We start from the raw sequence: 19538 nt of genomic DNA on the forward strand, positions 1-19538 counted from the left end.
TCTGTGTGTTGTATCGAAAATATCAGTGGTTTGGTTGTTATATGCAAAAATATATGAAAATCCTTGAAAAAAAGCTTCAAGTGAAAATCCGGGGGCTCGATTTTCACCGTAGACATATGGTCTAGTTGACTTTTTTGCTCAGTACAATCCCAAGAATCAGAAACTCCAGGCGCCCGTGATGATGTTCAAATCGCCCCACTCTAAGGTATGTACTTATTTTCATAGCTCTATGTTAGAGGTTTCTTTCTACATTCGTAGCAGTGCGATTTTGTATTGAAAGTTGTTTCCTCCTTTTGGAATGTGTTCATGTTCGAGTACTGGGGACTGACTGTGTGTGCGTATGTGCGCAATTTTTTAATATAAAAAAACCCCAACTGTCATGTTAGGTTTACAATGAGACATCATATTTTCTTAGCGAATGCGATTTTTTTGTGTATTTATGGTATGGCATGTGTGAGGTTCTAAACAATTGATATGTGACGATGTGTGTAAACGTTTTAGTGATAGCAATTTATTGTAAACTTTTTTAAACGTACATATGTAGAAGTTATTTTCCTGACAAAAAGGAGGAAGCATTTTTTTCAAACTATCAGAAAAAAGGCAATAAAATTAAATGAAAGGAATTTATGATTATTGAAGAAGAGACAGAGAGATTGCAATAATAGGCATATTTGTGACAATAGCTATAGGGGTAATCGATAGATTGGGTATGTATTTAGATTTCTGAAAGAAAGGGTGGATCATTCAGATGGGATGCTTCTATAGACTCTTGCTGAAATAAAGGGTGCTTCCTTAGAGTCATTCTGAAAGAAAGGGTGATTCCTTAGAAACTTTCTGAAAGAAAGGGTGCTTCCTTAGAGCCTTTCTTAAAGAAAGGGTGCTTCCTTAGAGCCTTTCTGAAAGAAAGGATGCTTCCTTAGAGCCTTTCTGAAAGAAAGGGTGCTTCCTTAGAGCCTTTCTGAAAGAAAGGGTGCTTCCTTAGAGCCATTCTAAAAGAAAGGGGCTTCCTTAGAGCCATTCTAAAAGAAAGGGGCTTCCTTAGAGCCATTCTAAAAGAAAGGGGCTTCCTTAGAGCCATTCTGAAAGAAAGGGTACCTCGTTAGAGCCTTTCTAGAGCCTATCAGAAAGAAAGGGTGCTTCCTTAGAGCCTTTCTAAAAGAAAGGGTGCTTCCTTAGAGCCTTTCTAAAAGAAAGGGTGCTTCCTTAGAGCCATTCTAAAGTAAGGCTGCTTCTCTAGAGCCTTTCTAAAAGAAAAGGTGCTTCCCTAGAGCCTTTCTAAAAGAAAGGGTGCTTCCTTAGAGCCATTCTAAAGTAAGGCTGCTTCTCTAGAGCCTTTCTAAAAGAAAAGGTGCTTCCCTAGAGCCTTTCTAAAAGAAAGGGTGCTTCCCTAGAGCCTTTCTAAAAGAAAGGGTGCTTTTTTAGAGCCTTTCTGAAAGAAAGGGCGCTTCCTTAGAGCCTTTCAGGAAGAAGGGGAGCTTCCTAAGAGCCATTCTTTAAGAAAGGGAGCTTCCTTAGAGCCATTCTTTAAGAAAGGGTGTTTCCTTAGAGCCTTTCTCAAAGAAAGGGTGCTTTTTAAGAGCCTTTCTCAAAGAAAGGGTGCTTCCTTAGAGCCTTTCTCAAAGAAAGGGTGCTTCCTTAGAGCCTTTCTCAAAGAAAGGGTGCTTCCTTAGAGCCTTTCTCAAAGAAAGGGTGCTTCCAAAGAAGCCATTCTGAAAGAAGGGGTGCTTCTTTAGAGCCATTCTGAAAGAAAAAGTGCTTGTTTAGAGCCATTCTGAAAGAAGGGGTGCTTCTTTAGAGCCATTCTGAAAGAAAAAGTGCTTGTTTAGAGCCATTCTGAAAGAAGGGGTGCTTGTTTAGAGCCATTCTGAAAGAAGGGGTGCTTCTTTAGAGCCATTCTGAAAGAAAAAGTGCTTGTTTAGAGCCATTCTGAAAGAAGGGGTGCTTCTTTAGAGCCATTCTGAAAGATACGGAGCTTCCTTAGGGACTTTCTGAAAGAAAGGGTGCTTCCTTAGAGCCTTTCTGAAAGAAACGGAGCTTCCTTAGGACCTTTCTGAAAGAAAGGGTGCTTCCTTAGAGCCTTTCTGAAAGAAAGAAAGAAAGAAAGAAAGAAAGAAAGAAAGAAAGAAAGAAAGAAAGAAAGAAAGAAAGAAAGAAAGAAAGAAAGAAAGAAAGAAAGAAAGAAAGAAAGAAAGAAAGAAAGAAAGAAAGAAAGAAAGAAAGAAAGAAAGAAAGAAAGAAAGAAAGAAAGAAAGAAAGAAAGAAAGAAAGAAAGAAAGAAAGAAAGAAAGAAAGAAAGAAAGAAAGAAAGAAAGAAAGAAAGAAAGCTTCCATAGACCCTTTTTGAAAGGGAGGAGTTGTTATCGATGACATTTTCTATAGAAAAAGTCGTCGTCGATAACTTTCTCTACAGAAAAATTCGTTATCGATGACCGTTTCCAGAAATAAGTTGATTGATTTTCTTAATTTTTTTATACATAGAAAAATATGATAGTGCTTTATCTATAGAAAAAATTACTACTGATACTTTTTTTCTTCAGAAAATTTGTTATAGATGATATTTTCGTAAGAAAAATTTGTTGTCAATAACTGTTTTCCATATAAAATGTTGTTATCGATGACTTTTTCTGTGGAAAAAGTTGTTATTAATGACTTTTTCTTTGGAAAAACTTTTATCGATTATTCGTTTATATTGAAACATCTGTTATTGATGGCTTTTTCTATAGAAAAAGCCGTTATCGATGACATTTTCTATAGAAAAGGTTGTTATCGATGACTTTTTCTATATAAAAAGTCGATATCGATTACTTTTTCTATAGAAAAAGTCGTTATCGGTTGCTTTTTCTATAGAAAGAGTTGTGGTCGTTGATTTGTTCTATACAAAAAACTGATATCGATGAAATTTCCTATAGAAAAGGTTGTTATCGATTACTTTTTCTATAGAAAAAGTCGTTATCGATTACTTTTTCTACAGAAAAAGTCGTTATCGGTTATTTTTCTATCAAAAAGTCGTTATCGATGACTGTTTTTATAAAAAAAGTAGTTATCTATGAGTTTTTCTATAGAAAAAAATTTTATCGATAACTTTTTCCATAAACAAATTTGCTGTCGATGACTTTTTAAATTGAAAATATTGTTATCGATTATCGATCGTTTTTATAAAACAATTGTTATCGAAAACATTTTTATAGAGAAATTTGTTACCGATAATTTTCTTTTGAAAAAAATGTTAGCGTTGATCTTTTTTATTGAAAAATTAGTTATACATTAATTTTTCTATAGAAAAAGTTGTTATCGAGACCTTGTTTTTAGAGAAAATAATTATCCAAGACTTTTTCTATAGAAAACGTTGTTATCGATAACATTTTTGGAAAAAGTTGTTATCGATTAAATTTTCTATAGAAAAATTGTTATCAATGGTTTTTTCTCTAAAGTTGTTATCGATGACTTTGTCTATAGAAAAAGTGTTTATCTATGATATTTTCCATGGAAAAAGCAGTTGTCAACGACTTTTCTGACTAAAACCTTATTGTCGATGACGTTTTCTACAGAAAAGTTGTTATCGATAGACCTTTTCTGAAATAAATATTCTTTAAAATAGATATCCTTTCGTCAGTTGGCCTTGACAACATATTCTTTAAAACTTTGTCCTTGAAACGGTCTACAAAAACTGTCACTGAAAGCCACGTACCACATAAATCATTAAGATAATCAGTAATTTTATCTTTGCAATAATTGATAAACTTCTGGTTTGATTTTGTTGTCCTTTGTTTCAGTTTCAGTTTCAGTCGGTGACATTAAATGAAAATAAATGAACCCTATTCAAGTCGGCCATCCAGTTGACCAGACTTGTTGGTTGGCTTGCCTGTTGAATAAAAGCAAAAAATGTTCAATGTGTCAGCCTGCTGCTGAGGTGACTATTAACAACGGCTCCTCTTTTTGATAGAAACAAATGACCAGGTTTGGCATATCAGCCTAGCTGCAGGACTAACTTACATACATTCATATATCAGACAAACAAATTAGAAAAACAAACAACAAGGACAATTTGATGGTTACAATTGACTGAATAACATTCAGTCGTATTGTATTATTGTAAATTACTTCAGGGTGTTGTATGTAATGATGGCCCACAATCAAATATCAGAACATCAACTATAGCCTCAAAAAAAGTAAATAGCCACAACCTTGTAAATACTTTATGGCAATGTAATCCGGGGATGGGCAATGATTATTATTTATTCATTTGAATGGGTATTAATAACACTCATACGTCTAGGAGGAAAAAGATGGGAGTGCAGTTTGAGAAGGTCATTATACTATTTGTAATAGCTTAGACTGTAACTAATGCATAGCAACTGGTTTCCTATATTTATAATCATAACGACAATAACAACAACATACGATCCCATTACTGTGGCCAATTTGTTCCGTGCTTATTGGAACTTGACATGTTAATAAAAGCCATACGTCAGGGAGGTCAATCAACGTTAGCAAAGCGCCATAACTAGACAGACCTATTTTGTTTGGTTAAAGAATCAATGATTTGGAATCTTTTTGTTTGAGGGCTAGGACGAGTTTTAGTGGAAAATCACAGAAATTTTTTGTCAAATACTAACAGTTTCGAAAACTTAATCTTTTAAGAGTGGGTCCGTTTTGGTGGAAAAAATACTTTTTCTATAAAAAAATATTATCGATGACCTTTTCGGATAGCAATAAATAATATAGGTAACTGAAAGTTAAGGTTCTCCTTCCCCTCCTCGAATTGTTTTCAATAAAAAATCTCCCAATTTCATTAAACCGCAAGTTTATTTCCCCCTCGCAAAATTGATTATCAATTGCGATTTAATAGCTTTTTAATAAAACGACGGCCATTTCCATTTCAAATAAAAGAAAACCTTAACGGCTCTTCCCAAGGCGGAACCTGAGATAAAGTAAATATTATTGAGGTTAAGTAAATATTGCCACAATATGGCCAAAACAAATAACATTATGGCTGAGTCCATAACAAGTATCACATGGCTTAAATTAGTGGGCTATAAAGAAGTATAACAATCGTCTCAAGAGAGGGTAGATAGATGTGCGGCAAGGGCAATGCAAGGAAATACTAAAACCTTCACAAAAGTACAACAAAAACAACATCAAGAATACCAACAACAATATGGTAACAATATTTATGTTTACATTATGGTTCCTTCTTGACTAGCCAGGCATTGTCTGAGATGCAGAAAACAAAACCCCTGAAAGGGGAGCAACAAAAACAGGGAAAAATGCTGAACATTGTGTTTTTTAAAAGCAACAACAACAACGAAAACAAAAAAAATCAGTAAATATTGGTTTAAGCAAAACACGAAGGAGGAAAACAGGCAAACAATCTTTTTGGGGCCCTTAGCAACTCACCCACACACAGACACACACATTTAGGCCAGTGATAACTTTATGGTGTTTGCTTTCACGTCCTTTTAGCAGGACAATGATGATGTGGCTTGAGTGGACGGACTATGAAATGTAAGACAAATGGAGAATATTCAACCTGTTGCTTGCTCAATCATGACTCTTGCCTTATATGTTCGAGCCACAAAAACAACAATTACAAGTAGATGTATCCCTCCCGAAACAATGTATATTTGCCAAACAATATAAACAAATCAAGCATCAGAAAAACATCAACGATCGACAACAAAATCAAGTCATCGACAACAACCTTTTCCATAGAAAAAGTCCACGACAACAACTTTTTCTATAGAAAAAGTCATCGACAACAACTTTTTCTATAGAAAAAGTCATCGACAACAACTTTTTCTATAGAAAAAGTCATCGACAACAACTTTTTCTATAGAAAAAGTCATCGACAACAACTTTTTCTATAGAAAAACTCATCGACAACAACTTTTTCTATAGTAAAACTCATCGACAACAAGTTTTTCTATAGAAAAACTCATCGACAATAACTTTTTCTATAGAAAAAGTCATCGACAATAATTTTTTCTATAGAAAAAGTCATCGACAATAACTTTTTCTATAGAAAAAGTCATCGACAATAACTTATTCTATAACAACAACTTTTTCAAAAAACAAAGTCATCGACAACAACTTTTTTTATAGAAAAAGTCATCGACAACAACTTTTTCTATAGGAAAAGTCATCGACAACAACCTTTTCTATAGGAAAAGTCATCGACAACAACTTTTTCTATAGAAAAAGTCATCGACAGTAACTTTTTCAATAGAAAAAGTCATCGACAGTAACTTTTTCAATAGAAAAAGTCATCGACAGTAACTTTTTCAATAGAAAAAGTCATCGACAGTAACTTTTTCTATAGAAAAAGTCATCGACAGTAACTTTTTCTATAGAAAAAGTCATCGACAGTAACTTTTTCAATAGAAAAAGTCATCGACAGTAACTTTTTCTATAGAAAAAGTCATCGACAGTAACTTTTTCAATAGAAAAAGTCATCGACAGTAACTTTTTCTATAGAAAAAGTCATCGACAGTAACTTTTTCTATAGAAAAAGTCATCGACAGTAACTTTTTCTATAGAAAAAGTCATCGACAGTAACTTTTTCTATAGAAAAAGTCATCGACAGTAACTTTTTCTATAGAAAAAGTCATCGACAGTAACTTTTTCTATAGAAAAAGTCATCGACAGTAACTTTTTCTATAGAAAAAGTCATCGACAGTAACTTTTTCTATAGAAAAAGTCATCGACAGTAACTTTTTCTATAGAAAAAGTCATCGACAGTAACTTTTTCTATAGAAAAAGTCATCGACAGTAACTTTTTCTATAGAAAAAGTCATCGACAGTAACTTTTTCTATAGAAAAAGTCATCGACAGTAACTTTTTCTATAGAAAAAGTCATCGACAGTAACTTTTTCTATAGAAAAAGTCATCGACAGTAACTTTTTCTATAGAAAAAGTCATCGACAGTAACTTTTTCTATAGAAAAAGTCATCGACAGTAACTTTTTCTATAGAAAAAGTCATCGACAGTAACTTTTTCTATAGAAAAAGTCATCGACAGTAACTTTTTCTATAGAAAAAGTCATCGACAGTAACTTTTTCTATAGAAAAAGTCATCGACAGTAACTTTTTCTATAGAAAAAGTCATCGACAGTAACTTTTTCTATAGAAAAAGTCATCGACAGTAACTTTTTCTATAGAAAAAGTCATCGACAGTAACTTTTTCTATAGAAAAAGTCATCGACAGTAACTTTTTCTATAGAAAAAGTCATCGACAGTAACTTTTTCTATAGAAAAAGTCATCGACAGTAACTTTTTCTATAGAAAAAGTCATCGACAGTAACTTTTTCTATAGAAAAAGTCATCGACAGTAACTTTTTCTATAGAAAAAGTCATCGACAGTAACTTTTTCTATAGAAAAAGTCATCGACAGTAACTTTTTCTATAGAAAAAGTCATCGACAGTAACTTTTTCTATAGAAAAAGTCATCGACAGTAACTTTTTCTATAGAAAAAGTCATCGACAGTAACTTTTTCTATAGAAAAAGTCATCGACAGTAACTTTTTCTATAGAAAAAGTCATCGACAGTAACTTTTTCTATAGAAAAAGTCATCGACAGTAACTTTTTCTATAGAAAAAGTCATCGACAGTAACTTTTTCTATAGAAAAAGTCATCGACAGCAACTTTTTCTATAGAAAAAGTCATCGACAACAACTTTTTCTATAGAAAAAGTCATCGACAACAACTTTTTCTATAGAAAAAGTCATCGACAACAACTTTTTCTATAGAAAAAGTCATCGACAACAACTTTTTCTATAGAAAAAGTCATCGACAACAACTTTTTCTATAGAAAAAGTCATCGACAACAACTTTTTCTATAGAAAAAGTCATCGACAACAACTTTTTCTATAGAAAAAGTCATCGACAACAACTTTTTCTATAGAAAAAGTCATCGACAACAACTTTTTCTATAGAAAAAGTCATCGACAACAACTTTTTCTATAGAAAAAGTCATCGACAACAACTTTTTCTATAGAAAAAGTCATCGACAACAACTTTTTCTATAGAAAAAGTCATCGACAACAACTTTTTCTATAGAAAAAGTCATCGACAGTAACTTTTTCTATAGAAAAAGTCATCGACAGTAACTTTTTCTATAGAAAAAGTCATCGACAGTAACTTTTTCTATAGAAAAAGTCATCGACAGCAACTTTTTCTATAGAAAAAGTCATCGACAGTAACTTTTTCTATAGAAAAAGTCATCGACAGCAACTTTTTCTATAGAAAAACTCATCGACAACAACTTTTTCTATAGAAAAACTCATCGACAACAACTTTTTCTATAGTAAAACTCATCGACAACAAGTTTTTCTATAGAAAAACTCATCGACAATAACTTTTTCTATAGAAAAACTCATCGACAATAATTTTTTCTATAGAAAAAGTCATCGACAATAACTTATTCTATAACAACAACTTTTTCAAAAAACAAAGTCATCGACAACAACTTTTTTTATAGAAAAAGTCATCGACAACAACTTTTTCTATAGGAAAAGTCATCGACAACAACTTTTTCTATAGGAAAAGTCATCGACAACAACTTTTTCTATAGAAAAAGTCATCGACAGTAACTTTTTCAATAGAAAAAGTCATCGACAGTAACTTTTTCAATAGAAAAAGTCATCGACAGTAACTTTTTCAATAGAAAAAGTCATCGACAGTAACTTTTTCAATAGAAAAAGTCATCGACAGTAACTTTTTCAATAGAAAAAGTCATCGACAGTAACTTTTTCAATAGAAAAAGTCATCGACAGTAACTTTTTCAATAGAAAAAGTCATCGACAGTAACTTTTTCAATAGAAAAAGTCATCGACAGTAACTTTTTCTATAGAAAAAGTCATCGACAGTAACTTTTTCTATAGAAAAAGTCATCGACAGTAACTTTTTCTATAGAAAAAGTCATCGACAGTAACTTTTTCTATAGAAAAAGTCATCGACAGTAACTTTTTCTATAGAAAAAGTCATCGACAGTAACTTTTTCTATAGAAAAAGTCATCGACAGTAACTTTTTCTATAGAAAAAGTCATCGACAGTAACTTTTTCTATAGAAAAAGTCATCGACAGTAACTTTTTCTATAGAAAAAGTCATCGACAGTAACTTTTTCTATAGAAAAAGTCATCGACAGTAACTTTTTCTATAGAAAAAGTCATCGACAGTAACTTTTTCTATAGAAAAAGTCATCGACAGTAACTTTTTCTATAGAAAAAGTCATCGACAGTAACTTTTTCTATAGAAAAAGTCATCGACAGTAACTTTTTCTATAGAAAAAGTCATCGACAGTAACTTTTTCTATAGAAAAAGTCATCGACAGTAACTTTTTCTATAGAAAAAGTCATCGACAGTAACTTTTTCTATAGAAAAAGTCATCGACAGTAACTTTTTCTATAGAAAAAGTCATCGACAGTAACTTTTTCTATAGAAAAAGTCATCGACAGTAACTTTTTCTATAGAAAAAGTCATCGACAGTAACTTTTTCTATAGAAAAAGTCATCGACAACAACTTTTTCTATAGAAAAAGTCATCGACAACAACTTTTTCTATAGAAAAAGTCATCGACAGTATTTTTTTCTATAAAAAAGTCATAGACAGTAACTTTTTTATAGAAAAATTCATCGATGACAACTTTTCCTCAAATTTCCACTTGACTTCCACTTGAATTGAGGTAACTTCTTAAGTGAACCCTGTTGCGTATACGTGCTGACAAACATCATGCGCCATGAGGGAGATGGTAACGCAAATCTGACTTGAATTAAAAAAGGAATCCCATCCTTAACCTTTTTTACTTCTACAAAGAAATTAATAAAACATGAAACATATTCTCTTTGAGCATATTAAATGACGTCTTAACAGACTTTTCTCCTACAACGAATTAAGGGGTGAATAAAAGAGACTTAACTTGTCCTAGCAAAACTTCAATAAAACAGGAAAAATCATTAAAAACTAAACTCAATATCAGCCAACAGAAACATTTAAACAATTTACTAGCGTTTAGCTACTGCTGGAAATCCTAACCGTCAACACCTTTTCAACAAAACAACAACAAATTGTTAACTTAATCATTGAAACAGCTGCTTATGTTCATCATGGTCTTCCAGACACATCCTTCACAAACAAGGCACTTAGAACTCCACTTAACATTTATACTGCGCCTTACTGTAATTGAACCTTTTAGTGACCCTCCTCCTCCTCCGGTTCTCTACAACAGTGAAAGAAAACGGCCAACACTTGACACTTTTCAATGTTTTGAAAAGTTGTAGGCTTCTATTTCTCCGTTATTAAGTTCGAAACAAAATTGTCCTTCTTCTGTCTGGTTCGACATTTCCTGATCAGTTTTTCAACGCCTTGCCTGGCCTGTGCCTGGCACACTTAAAAGTGTCTTTAAGTTTTATTAAGCGGATGTCATAATGGAATCATGCTTCGTCTTTGCCTTTGCCTGCTCCTGTTTTTTTTATTTTACCATTCAATCTTTTAGTTGTTTAACTTTTGGTCTCTCCGTCTTTTGTTTCCATTACAGCGGAGGACATTCATTTGGATGACCTGTATACACGCTATCGCCAACGATTGCGTAAGTCATTATTTCGTTCCGGTCTATGGATATCGCTGGTGGCATGTGTGGTTTCCATTATAATTGGTGTGATATACCAACAGGTGAGTTGAATGCATTTCGTAAAATAATGTCGGAATAAGGGGAAATGGTAAGAGAGGGTAGTATTTATAAGGCAAGAATTGAGAAGAAGAAGAAGAAAAAATTTGTCATTAAGAATTTTTCGTATAAAAAAGTCGTCGGTAACAAGCTTTTCTGTTGGTAAAATAATGTATATTATATATTTCTATAGAAAATTTTAACAATACCAATTTTTTCAATAGAAAAATTATCGTTAACAAAATTTTCAATAGAATAAGTCATCGATTAAAATTTTTTTAGAAAAAGTAATCGGTAACAAAATTTTCTATTGAAAAAGTAATTCATAACAAAAATTTCTATAGAAAAAGTCATCGATAACAACATTTTTTATATTTAAAAAATTATCGATAAAAAAATTTTTGCTACAGAAAAAGTTATTGATAACAAAATTTTCTATAGAAAAGGTTATCGATAACAATTGTTTCTATGCAAAAAGCCATCGATTGATTTTTTTATTGAAAAAAATCAAAATTTTTTATAGAAAAAGTAAACGAAAACAAAATTTTCGGTTGAACAAATAATCGATAACAAAGTTTTCTATTGAAAAAATTTGATAACAAATTTTTCAATAGAAAATGTTATCGATAACAACTTTTTTATAGAGAAAATTATCAATAGCAACATTTTTCTATTAAAAAAGTCATCGACAACAATTTTTTTAATAGAAAAAATCAACGATAACTACGTCTTCTATGAAAAAGTTAGCGATAACATATTTTTCTGTGGAAAATGTCATCGATAAAAAGTTTTTCTATATATCAGATAATTGATAAAAACTTTTCCCACAAAAAAATCATCGATAACAACTTTTTCTATAGAAAAAGTCATCGATAACTACGTTTTCTTAAAAAAAGCCATCGATAACAATTTTTCAGAGAAATACCGTCGACGAAAACTTTTCCTTCAAAAACGTCATCGATAACAACTTTTTATATAACAAAAGTATTCGGTAATTACTTTTTCTACAGCAAAAATCGTAAATAATATCAACTTTCCTAACAGGTTACAACTTTTTCCATATAGAATGTCATCGATTACAAATATTTCAATAGAAAATGTCATCGATAACAACCTACTCAATGGAAAAGCCATCGATAACAACATCCATCGATTTCAAATATCCATAGAAAAGGAAAAGGCCATCAATAAAATTTTTTATAGAAGAAGCAATCGATAACACCAAAAGTTATCGATAACTAATATTTCTATAGAAAAAGTCGTTTCTATCAAAAATAGGAGTTTCTATAGAAAACATCGATAGCAAATTGTTCGCCAAAAAATGTTACAGGAAAAGTTATCGATAGCCATTTTTTCAATAGAAAATGTCATAACAACCTTTTCAATATAGAAAATAATCGATAACAACTGTTTCAATAGAAAAAGTAATCAATAGCAACTTATGTAATGAAAAAAGTAATCGATAAACATTTTTTCTATTGAAAAAGTTGTTATCGATAGATTTTTCTATAGAAAATGTTGTTATCGATTACTTTTATTTAGAAAATATTTTATAGATGGCTTATGCTATAGAAAAATTACTTTTTCAGTAGCAAATATTGTTATCGCTATTGAAAATTTTGTTATCGATGACCTTTTTCATAAAAAAATTGTAAATCGACAACTTTTCTCTAGAAAAATCGAGAGTTTCTGTAGAAAATGACGTTATCGACTACATTTTCTATAGAAAACGTTGTCATATATAACTTTTCTTTAGGAAAATTAGTTATAAATGACTTTTGCTATAAAAAAATTGTTATCGATAACTTTTTCCATGGAATAATTTTAAAAAATTGTTATCGATGACAGTTTTCGTAGAAAACGTTGTTATCGATGGATTTTTCTATAGAAAAATGTATTATCCATGACTGCTTCTATAAAAAGTTTCTTAACTATGACTTTTTCTATATGGAAAGTTGTTAACGATTACGTTTTCTATAGAAAACTACGTTATCGTTTACTTTTTCTATAGAAAATGTTATTATCGATCACATTCTCTTAAGAAAACTTTGTTTTCGATGACGTTATCTGTAGAAAACATTGTTATCGATGATTTTTCTCTATAGAAAACGTTGTTATCTATGACTCTCTCTATAGCAAAAATTTATATCTATGATTTTTTTTTGTGGAAATTTTTCTATACAAAAGTTTGTTATCGATGACTTTTTCCATGGAAAAATTTTAAATCGATAATTTTTCTCTAGCAAAATCTATGAAAAAATAGTTATCGGTGACAGTTTTTATAGAAAACGTTGTTATCGATGAAAAATTTGTCATTGATGACTTTCACTATAGAAAAAGTTGTTATCGATGACTTTTTCAATAGAAAAAAGAAGTTTTCGATGTCTTTTTCTATGAAAAGAGTTGTTATCGATAACTTTTTCAATAGAAAACCATGTTCTCGATTACTTTTTCTTTAGCAAAAATTGTTGTCGATAACTTTCTCTATAGAAAAAGTTGTCATCGATGACACTTCCTATAGGAAAATTTGTTAACGTTGACCTTTTCTATAGAAAAATTTGTAATCGATTAGTTTTTGCATAGACAATTTTTCATCGTTGCTTTTTCTACCAAAAATTGTTATCGAAGATTTTTTCTATAGAAAAAGTTGTTATCGATGATGATTTTCAATCTGAAAAGGTGTTATCGATAGGTTTTCTATAGATTTTTCTGTAGAAACATTTGTTGTCGATTATTTTCTGTAGACAAATTTATTATCGATGCCTTTTTCTATAGAAAACGTTTTTATCTCTACAGAAAACGTTGTTATCGATGACTTTTTCTGTATTAAAAGCTGTTATCGATGACTGTGCTATAGAAAAGTTGTTATAGATTACGGTCTCTATAGAAAAAGATTATATCGATGTTTTTCTATAGAAAATGCTTTTATCGATCGCTTTTTCTATAGAAAAAGTTGTTATCGATTACTTTTTTTTATAGAAAAACAACTCTTTCTATTGAAGAAGTTTTTATCGATGACTTTTTCCATAGAGAAAGATGTTATCGATGTTTATTTCTATTTAAAATTTCTTATCGATTACTTTTTCTATAGAAATATTTGTTATAGAAAAATCGATTAAAATGTGATCGATTTCAAAGACTATGTAATCGATATGTCATCGAGAACAACTTTTTATACAAAAAAAATCATCCATAAGGAAAAAATCATGGATTTCTATGCTCTGCTTTCTTTTACCATACCTTTTCATTCTCTCTTTTGCCTCCTCCTCCTTCACTCACTTCCTCTTCTTTTTTAATAATTTCAGGAATTGTTGCACACCCTGCTGCTGGCCTTGGCAGCTCTAATATCGGCCAGCATATTAACCGCTCTGCAATTCCCAGCCGTTTTAAGTTCACCCGCCGCCGCATTGGCTTTTGCCATTGTGACCACATTCTCGTTGGGAACGATAGCCGCAATTACGGGTGAAGAATTGGCGCCATTACCGTTATTTGCTGTATTCCTGGTAAGTTTGTAAAGATATTGGGCCTGTCTGTAATTAATCGAAAACTGTACTCAAAGAGTTTCATTGTGTATGTGTGTGTGTGAGACTTTTGAATATCTGCATATGGGAGACACGCATTACCATTATATCATCGGAAACGGAAGTTTGCCATCATTGGCAAATGTTGTTCCGATGCAATGCATTACATGCACAATAATCGGAAGTTGTTGTCCCCAAACACCAATTAAGTGTTTGTTGTAAAACGTGTTTTCAAATTTTTATGGATTATGTTACATAGTTGGTTATCGGAGCTAAAATGTCATCGGAAATAAAATGGCAACATTTTCCATGAATAATATTGTTAGTGAGTTTTTCTATAGAAAAAGGCATCGCTAGTGAAAAAGAAAAAGTCATCGTTAGTTTGTTTTTCTATAGAAAAAGTCATCGTTAGTGAGTTTTTCTATAGTCATCGTAGAAAGATTAGAAAAAGTCATCGATATTGAATTCTTCAATAGAAAAATCATAGTTAGTGAGTTTTTCTAAAGAAAAAGTGTTTCTAAGAAAAAGTCATCGTTAGTGAGTTTTTCTATAGAAAAAGTCATCGTTAGTGAATTTTCCTATAGAAAAAGGCATCGATAATGAAATTTTCTATAGAAAAAGTCATCGATATTGAATTTTTCTATAGAAAAGCTCATCGATATTGAATTTTCCTATTGAAAAGGTCAGCGATATTAAATGTTTCTATTCAAAAGTCATCGTCATAGAAAAAGTCATCGATATTGATTTTTTTCTATAGTAAAAGTCATCGATATTGAATTTTTCCATAGAAACAGTCATTAATATTGAATTTTTCTATAGCAAAAGTCATCGATATTGAATTTTTTTATAAAAAACTCATCGATATTAATTTTTTCCATACAAAAAGTCAACGATATTTAACTTTTCTATAGAAAAAGTCATTGTTATTGAGTTTTTCTATAGAAAAAGTCATCATTAGTGAGTTTTTCTATAGAAAAAGTCATCGTTAGTGAGTTTTTCTATAGAAAAAGTCATCATTAGTGAATTTTTCTATAGAAAAAGTAATCGTTAGTGAGTTTTTCTATACAAAAAGGCGTCGACATTGAATTTTTCTATAAAAAACTCATCGATATTAAATTTTTCCATACAAAAAGTCAACGATATTTAACTTTTCTATAGAAAAAGTCATTGTTATTGAGTTTTTCTATAGAAAAATTTATCATTAGTGAGTTTTTCTATAGAAAAAGTCATCGTTAGTGAGTTTTTCTATAGAAAAAGTCATCATTAGTGAATTTTTCTATAGAAAAAGTAATCGTTAGTGAGTTTTTCTATAGAAAAAGTCATCGTTAGTGAGTTTTTCTATAGAAAAAGTCTTCGTTAGTGAGTTTTTCTATAGAAAAAGTCTTCGTTAGTGAGTTTTTCTATAGAAAAAGTCATCGCTAGTGAGTTTTTCTATAGAAAAAGTCATCGCTAGTGAGTTTTTCTATAGAAAAAGTCATCGTTAGTGAGTTTTTCTATAGAAAAAGTCATCGTTAGTGAATTTTCCTATACAAAAAGGCATCGATAATGAAATTTTCTATAGAAAAAGTCATCGATATTAAATTTTTCTATAGAAAAGCTTATCGATATTGAATTTTCCTATTGAAAAGGTCAGCGATATTAAATGTTTCTATGCAAAAGTCATCGTCACAGAAAAAGTCATCGATATTGATTTTTTTCTATAGAAAAAGTCAACGATATTTAACTTTTCTATAGAAAAAGTCATTGTTATTGAGTTTTTCTATAGAAAAATTTATCATTAGTGAGTTTTTCTATAGAAAAAGTCATCGTTAGTGAGTTTTTCTATAGAAAAAGTCATCATTAGTGAATTTTTCTATAGAAAAAGTAATCGTTAGTGAGTTTTTCTATAGAAAAAGTCATCGTTAGTGAGTTTTTCTATAGAAAAAGTCTTCGTTAGTGAGTTTTTCTATAGAAAAAGTCATCGCTAGTGAGTTTTTCTATAGAAAAAGTCATCGTTAGTGAGTTTTTCTATAGAAAAAGTCATCGTTAGTGAGTTTTTCTATAGAAAAAGTCATCGTTAGTGAATTTTCCTATACAAAAAGGCATCGATAATGAAATTTTCTATAGAAAAAGTCATCGATATTGAATTTTTCTATAGAAAAGCTCATCGATATTGAATTTTCCTATTGAAAAGGTCAGCGATATTAAATGTTTCTATGCAAAAGTCATCGTCACAGAAAAAGTCATCGATATTGATTTTTTTCTATAGTAAAAGTCATCGATATTGAATTTTCCCATAGAAACAGTCATTAATATTGAATTTTTCTATAGCAAATGTCATCGATATTGAATTTTTCTATAAAAAACTCATCGATATTAAATTTTTCCATACAAAAAGTCAACGATATTTAACTTTTCTATAGAAAAAGTCATTGTTATTGAGTTTTTCTATAGAAAAAGTCATCATTAGTGAGTTTTTCTATAGAAAAAGTCATCGTTAGTGAGTTTTTCTATAGAAAAAGTCATCGTTAGTGAGTTTTTCTATAGAAAAAGTCATCATTAGTGAATTTTTCTATAGAAAAAGTAATCGTTAGTGAGTTTTTCTATACAAAAAGTCGTCGACATTGAATTTTTCTATAAAAAACTCATCGATATTAAATTTTTCCATACAAAAAGTCAATGATATTTAACTTTTCTATAGAAAAAGTCATCTTTAGTGAGTTTTTCTATAGAAAAAGTCTTCGTTAGTGAGTTTTTCTATAGAAAAAGTCATCGCTAGTGAGTTTTTCTATAGAAAAAGTCATCGTTAGTGAGTTTTTCTATAGAAAAAGTCATCATAAGTGAATTTTTCAATAGAAAAAGTAATCGTTAGTGAGTTTTTCTATACAAAAAGTCGTCGACATTGAATTTTTCTATAAAAAACTCATCGATATTAAATTTTTCCATACAAAAAGTCAACGATATTTAACTTTTCTATAGAAAAAGTCATTGTTATTGAGTTTTTCTATAGAAAAAGTCATCATTAGTGAGTTTTTGAGAATTTTTCTATAAAAAACTCATCGATATTAAATTTTTCCATACAAAAAGTCAACGATATTTTACTTTTCTATAGAAAAAGTCATCATTAGTGAGTTTTTCTATAGAAAAAGTCATCGTTAGTGAGTTTTTCTATAGAAAAAGTCTTCGTTAGTGAGTTTTTTTCTATAGAAAAAGTCATCGTTAGTGAGTTTTTCTATAGAAAAAGTCATCATTAGTGAATTTTTCTATAGAAAAAGTAATCGTTAGTGAGTTTTTCTATACAAAAAGTCGTCGACATTGAATTTTTCTATAAAAAACTCATCGATATTAAATTTTTCCATACAAAAAGTCAACGATATTTAACTTTTCTATAGAAAAAGTCATTGTTATTGAGTTTTTCTATAGAAAAAGTCATCATTAGTGAGTTTTTCTATAGAAAAAGTCATCGTTAGTGAGTTTTTCTATAGAAAAAGTCTTCGTTAGTGAGTTTTTCTATAGAAAAAGTCATCGCTAGTGAGTTTTTCTATAGAAAAAGTCATCGTTAGTGAGTTTTTCTATAGAAAAAGTCATCATTAGTGAATTTTTCTATAGAAAAAGTAATCGTTAGTGAGTTTTTCTATACAAAAAGTCGTCGACATTGAATTTTTCTATAAAAAACTCATCGATATTAAATTTTTCCATACAAAAAGTCAACGATATTTAACTTTTCTATAGAAAAAGTCATTGTTATTGAGTTTTTCTATAGAAAAAGTCATCATTAGTGAGTTTTTCTATAGAAAAAGTCATCGTTAGTGAGTTTTTCTATAGAAAAAGTCTTCGTTAGTGAGTTTTTCTATAGAAAAAGTCATCGCTAGTGAGTTTTTCTATAGAAAAAGTCATCGCTAGTGAGTTTTTCTATAGAAAAAGTCATCGTTAGTGAGTTTTTCTATAGAAAAAGTCATCGTTAGTGAGTTTTTCTATAGAAAAAGTCATCGTTAGTGAGTTTTTCTATAGAAAAAGTCATCGTTAGCGAGTTTTTCTATAGAAAAAGTCATCGTTAGTGAGTTTTTCTATAGAAAAAGTTATCGTTAGTGAATTTTCCTATACAAAAAGGCATCGATAATGAAATTTTCTATAGAAAAAGTCATCGATATTGAATTTTTCTATAGAAAAGCTCATCGATATTGAATTTTCCTATTGAAAAGGTCAGCGATATTAAATGTTTCTATGCAAAAGTCATCGTCACAGAAAAAGTCATCGATATTGATTTTTTTCTATAGTAAAAGTCATCGATATTGAATTTTCCCATAGAAACAGTCATTAATATTGAATTTTTCTATAGCAAAAGTCATCGATATTGAATTTTTCTATAAAAAACTCATCGATATTAAATTTTTCCATACAAAAGGTCAACGATATTTAATATTTCTATAGAAAAAGTCATTGTTATTGAGTTTTTCTATAGAAAAAGTCATCATTAGTGAGTTTTTCTATAGAAAAAGTCATCGTTAGTGAGTTTTTCTATAGAAAAAGTCATCGTTAGTGAGTTTTTCTATAGAAAAAGTCATCATTAGTGAATTTTTCTATAGAAAAAGTAATCGTTAGTGAGTTTTTCTATAGAAAAAGTCATCGTTAGTGAGTTTTTCTATAGAAAAAGTCATCGTTAGTGAGTTTTTCTATAGAAAAAGCCATCGTTAGTGAGTTTTTCTATAGAAAAAGTCATCGTTAGTGAGTTTTTCTAGAGAAAAAGTCATCGTTAGTGAGTTTTTCTATAGTCATCGTAGAAAGATTAGAAAAAGTCATCGATATTGAATTCTTCAATAGAAAAATCATAGTTAGTGAGTTTTTCTAAAGAAAAAGTTTTTCTAAGAAAAAGTCATCGTAGGTGTGTTTTTCTCTAGAAAAAGTCATCGCTAGTGAGTTTTTCTATAGAAAAATTCATCGTTAGTGAGTTTTTCTATAGAAAAAGTCATCGTTAGTGAGTTTTTCTATAGAAAAAGTCATCCTTAGTTTGTTTTTCTACAGAAAAAGTCATCGTTAGTGAGTTTTTCTATAGAAAAAGTCATCCTTAGTTTGTTTTTCTACAGAAAAAGTCATCGTTAGTGAGTTTTTCTATAGTCATGGTTAGTGAGTTTTCCTATAGAAAAAAATTGGAAATGATTTTTTCTAAAGAAAAAGTCATCGTTCATGAGTTTTTCTATAGAAAAAGTCATCGTTAGTGAGTTTTTCTATAGAAAAAGTCATCGTTGGTGAGTTTTTCTATAATAAAAGTCATCGTTAGTGAGTTTTTCTATAGAAGAATTCATCGTTAGTGAGTTTTCTATAGAAAAATTCATCGTTAGTGAGTTTTTCTATAGAAAAAGTCTTCGCTTTTGAGTTT

The 19538-nt window shown here is 30.2% G+C and overlaps 1 protein-coding gene across 5 annotated transcripts in view; it reads left to right on the plus strand.

Annotated features, from left to right (window-relative positions):
• The window catches only part of LOC141403902 (adenylate cyclase type 2-like), a 184970-nt gene that overhangs the window by 110023 nt on the left and 55409 nt on the right, over positions 1–19538 (plus strand). For 4 of the 5 annotated variants that reach the window (XM_073986988.1, XM_073986989.1, XM_073986990.1 and 1 more), the window contains exons 2-3: positions 10533–10666; positions 13967–14164. In XM_073986988.1, the coding sequence (XP_073843089.1) occupies positions 10533–10666; positions 13967–14164 (332 nt within the window). The remainder of the gene's footprint in view (positions 1–10532; positions 10667–13966; positions 14165–19538) is intronic. The other variant, XM_073986992.1, reaches the window with a different exon arrangement.

The sequence above is a fragment of the Musca autumnalis genome, unplaced genomic scaffold (genome assembly GCF_047663935.1).
Source record: "Musca autumnalis isolate F117 unplaced genomic scaffold, ASM4766393v1 scaffold_4, whole genome shotgun sequence".
NCBI lineage: Eukaryota > Metazoa > Arthropoda > Insecta > Diptera > Muscidae > Musca > Musca autumnalis.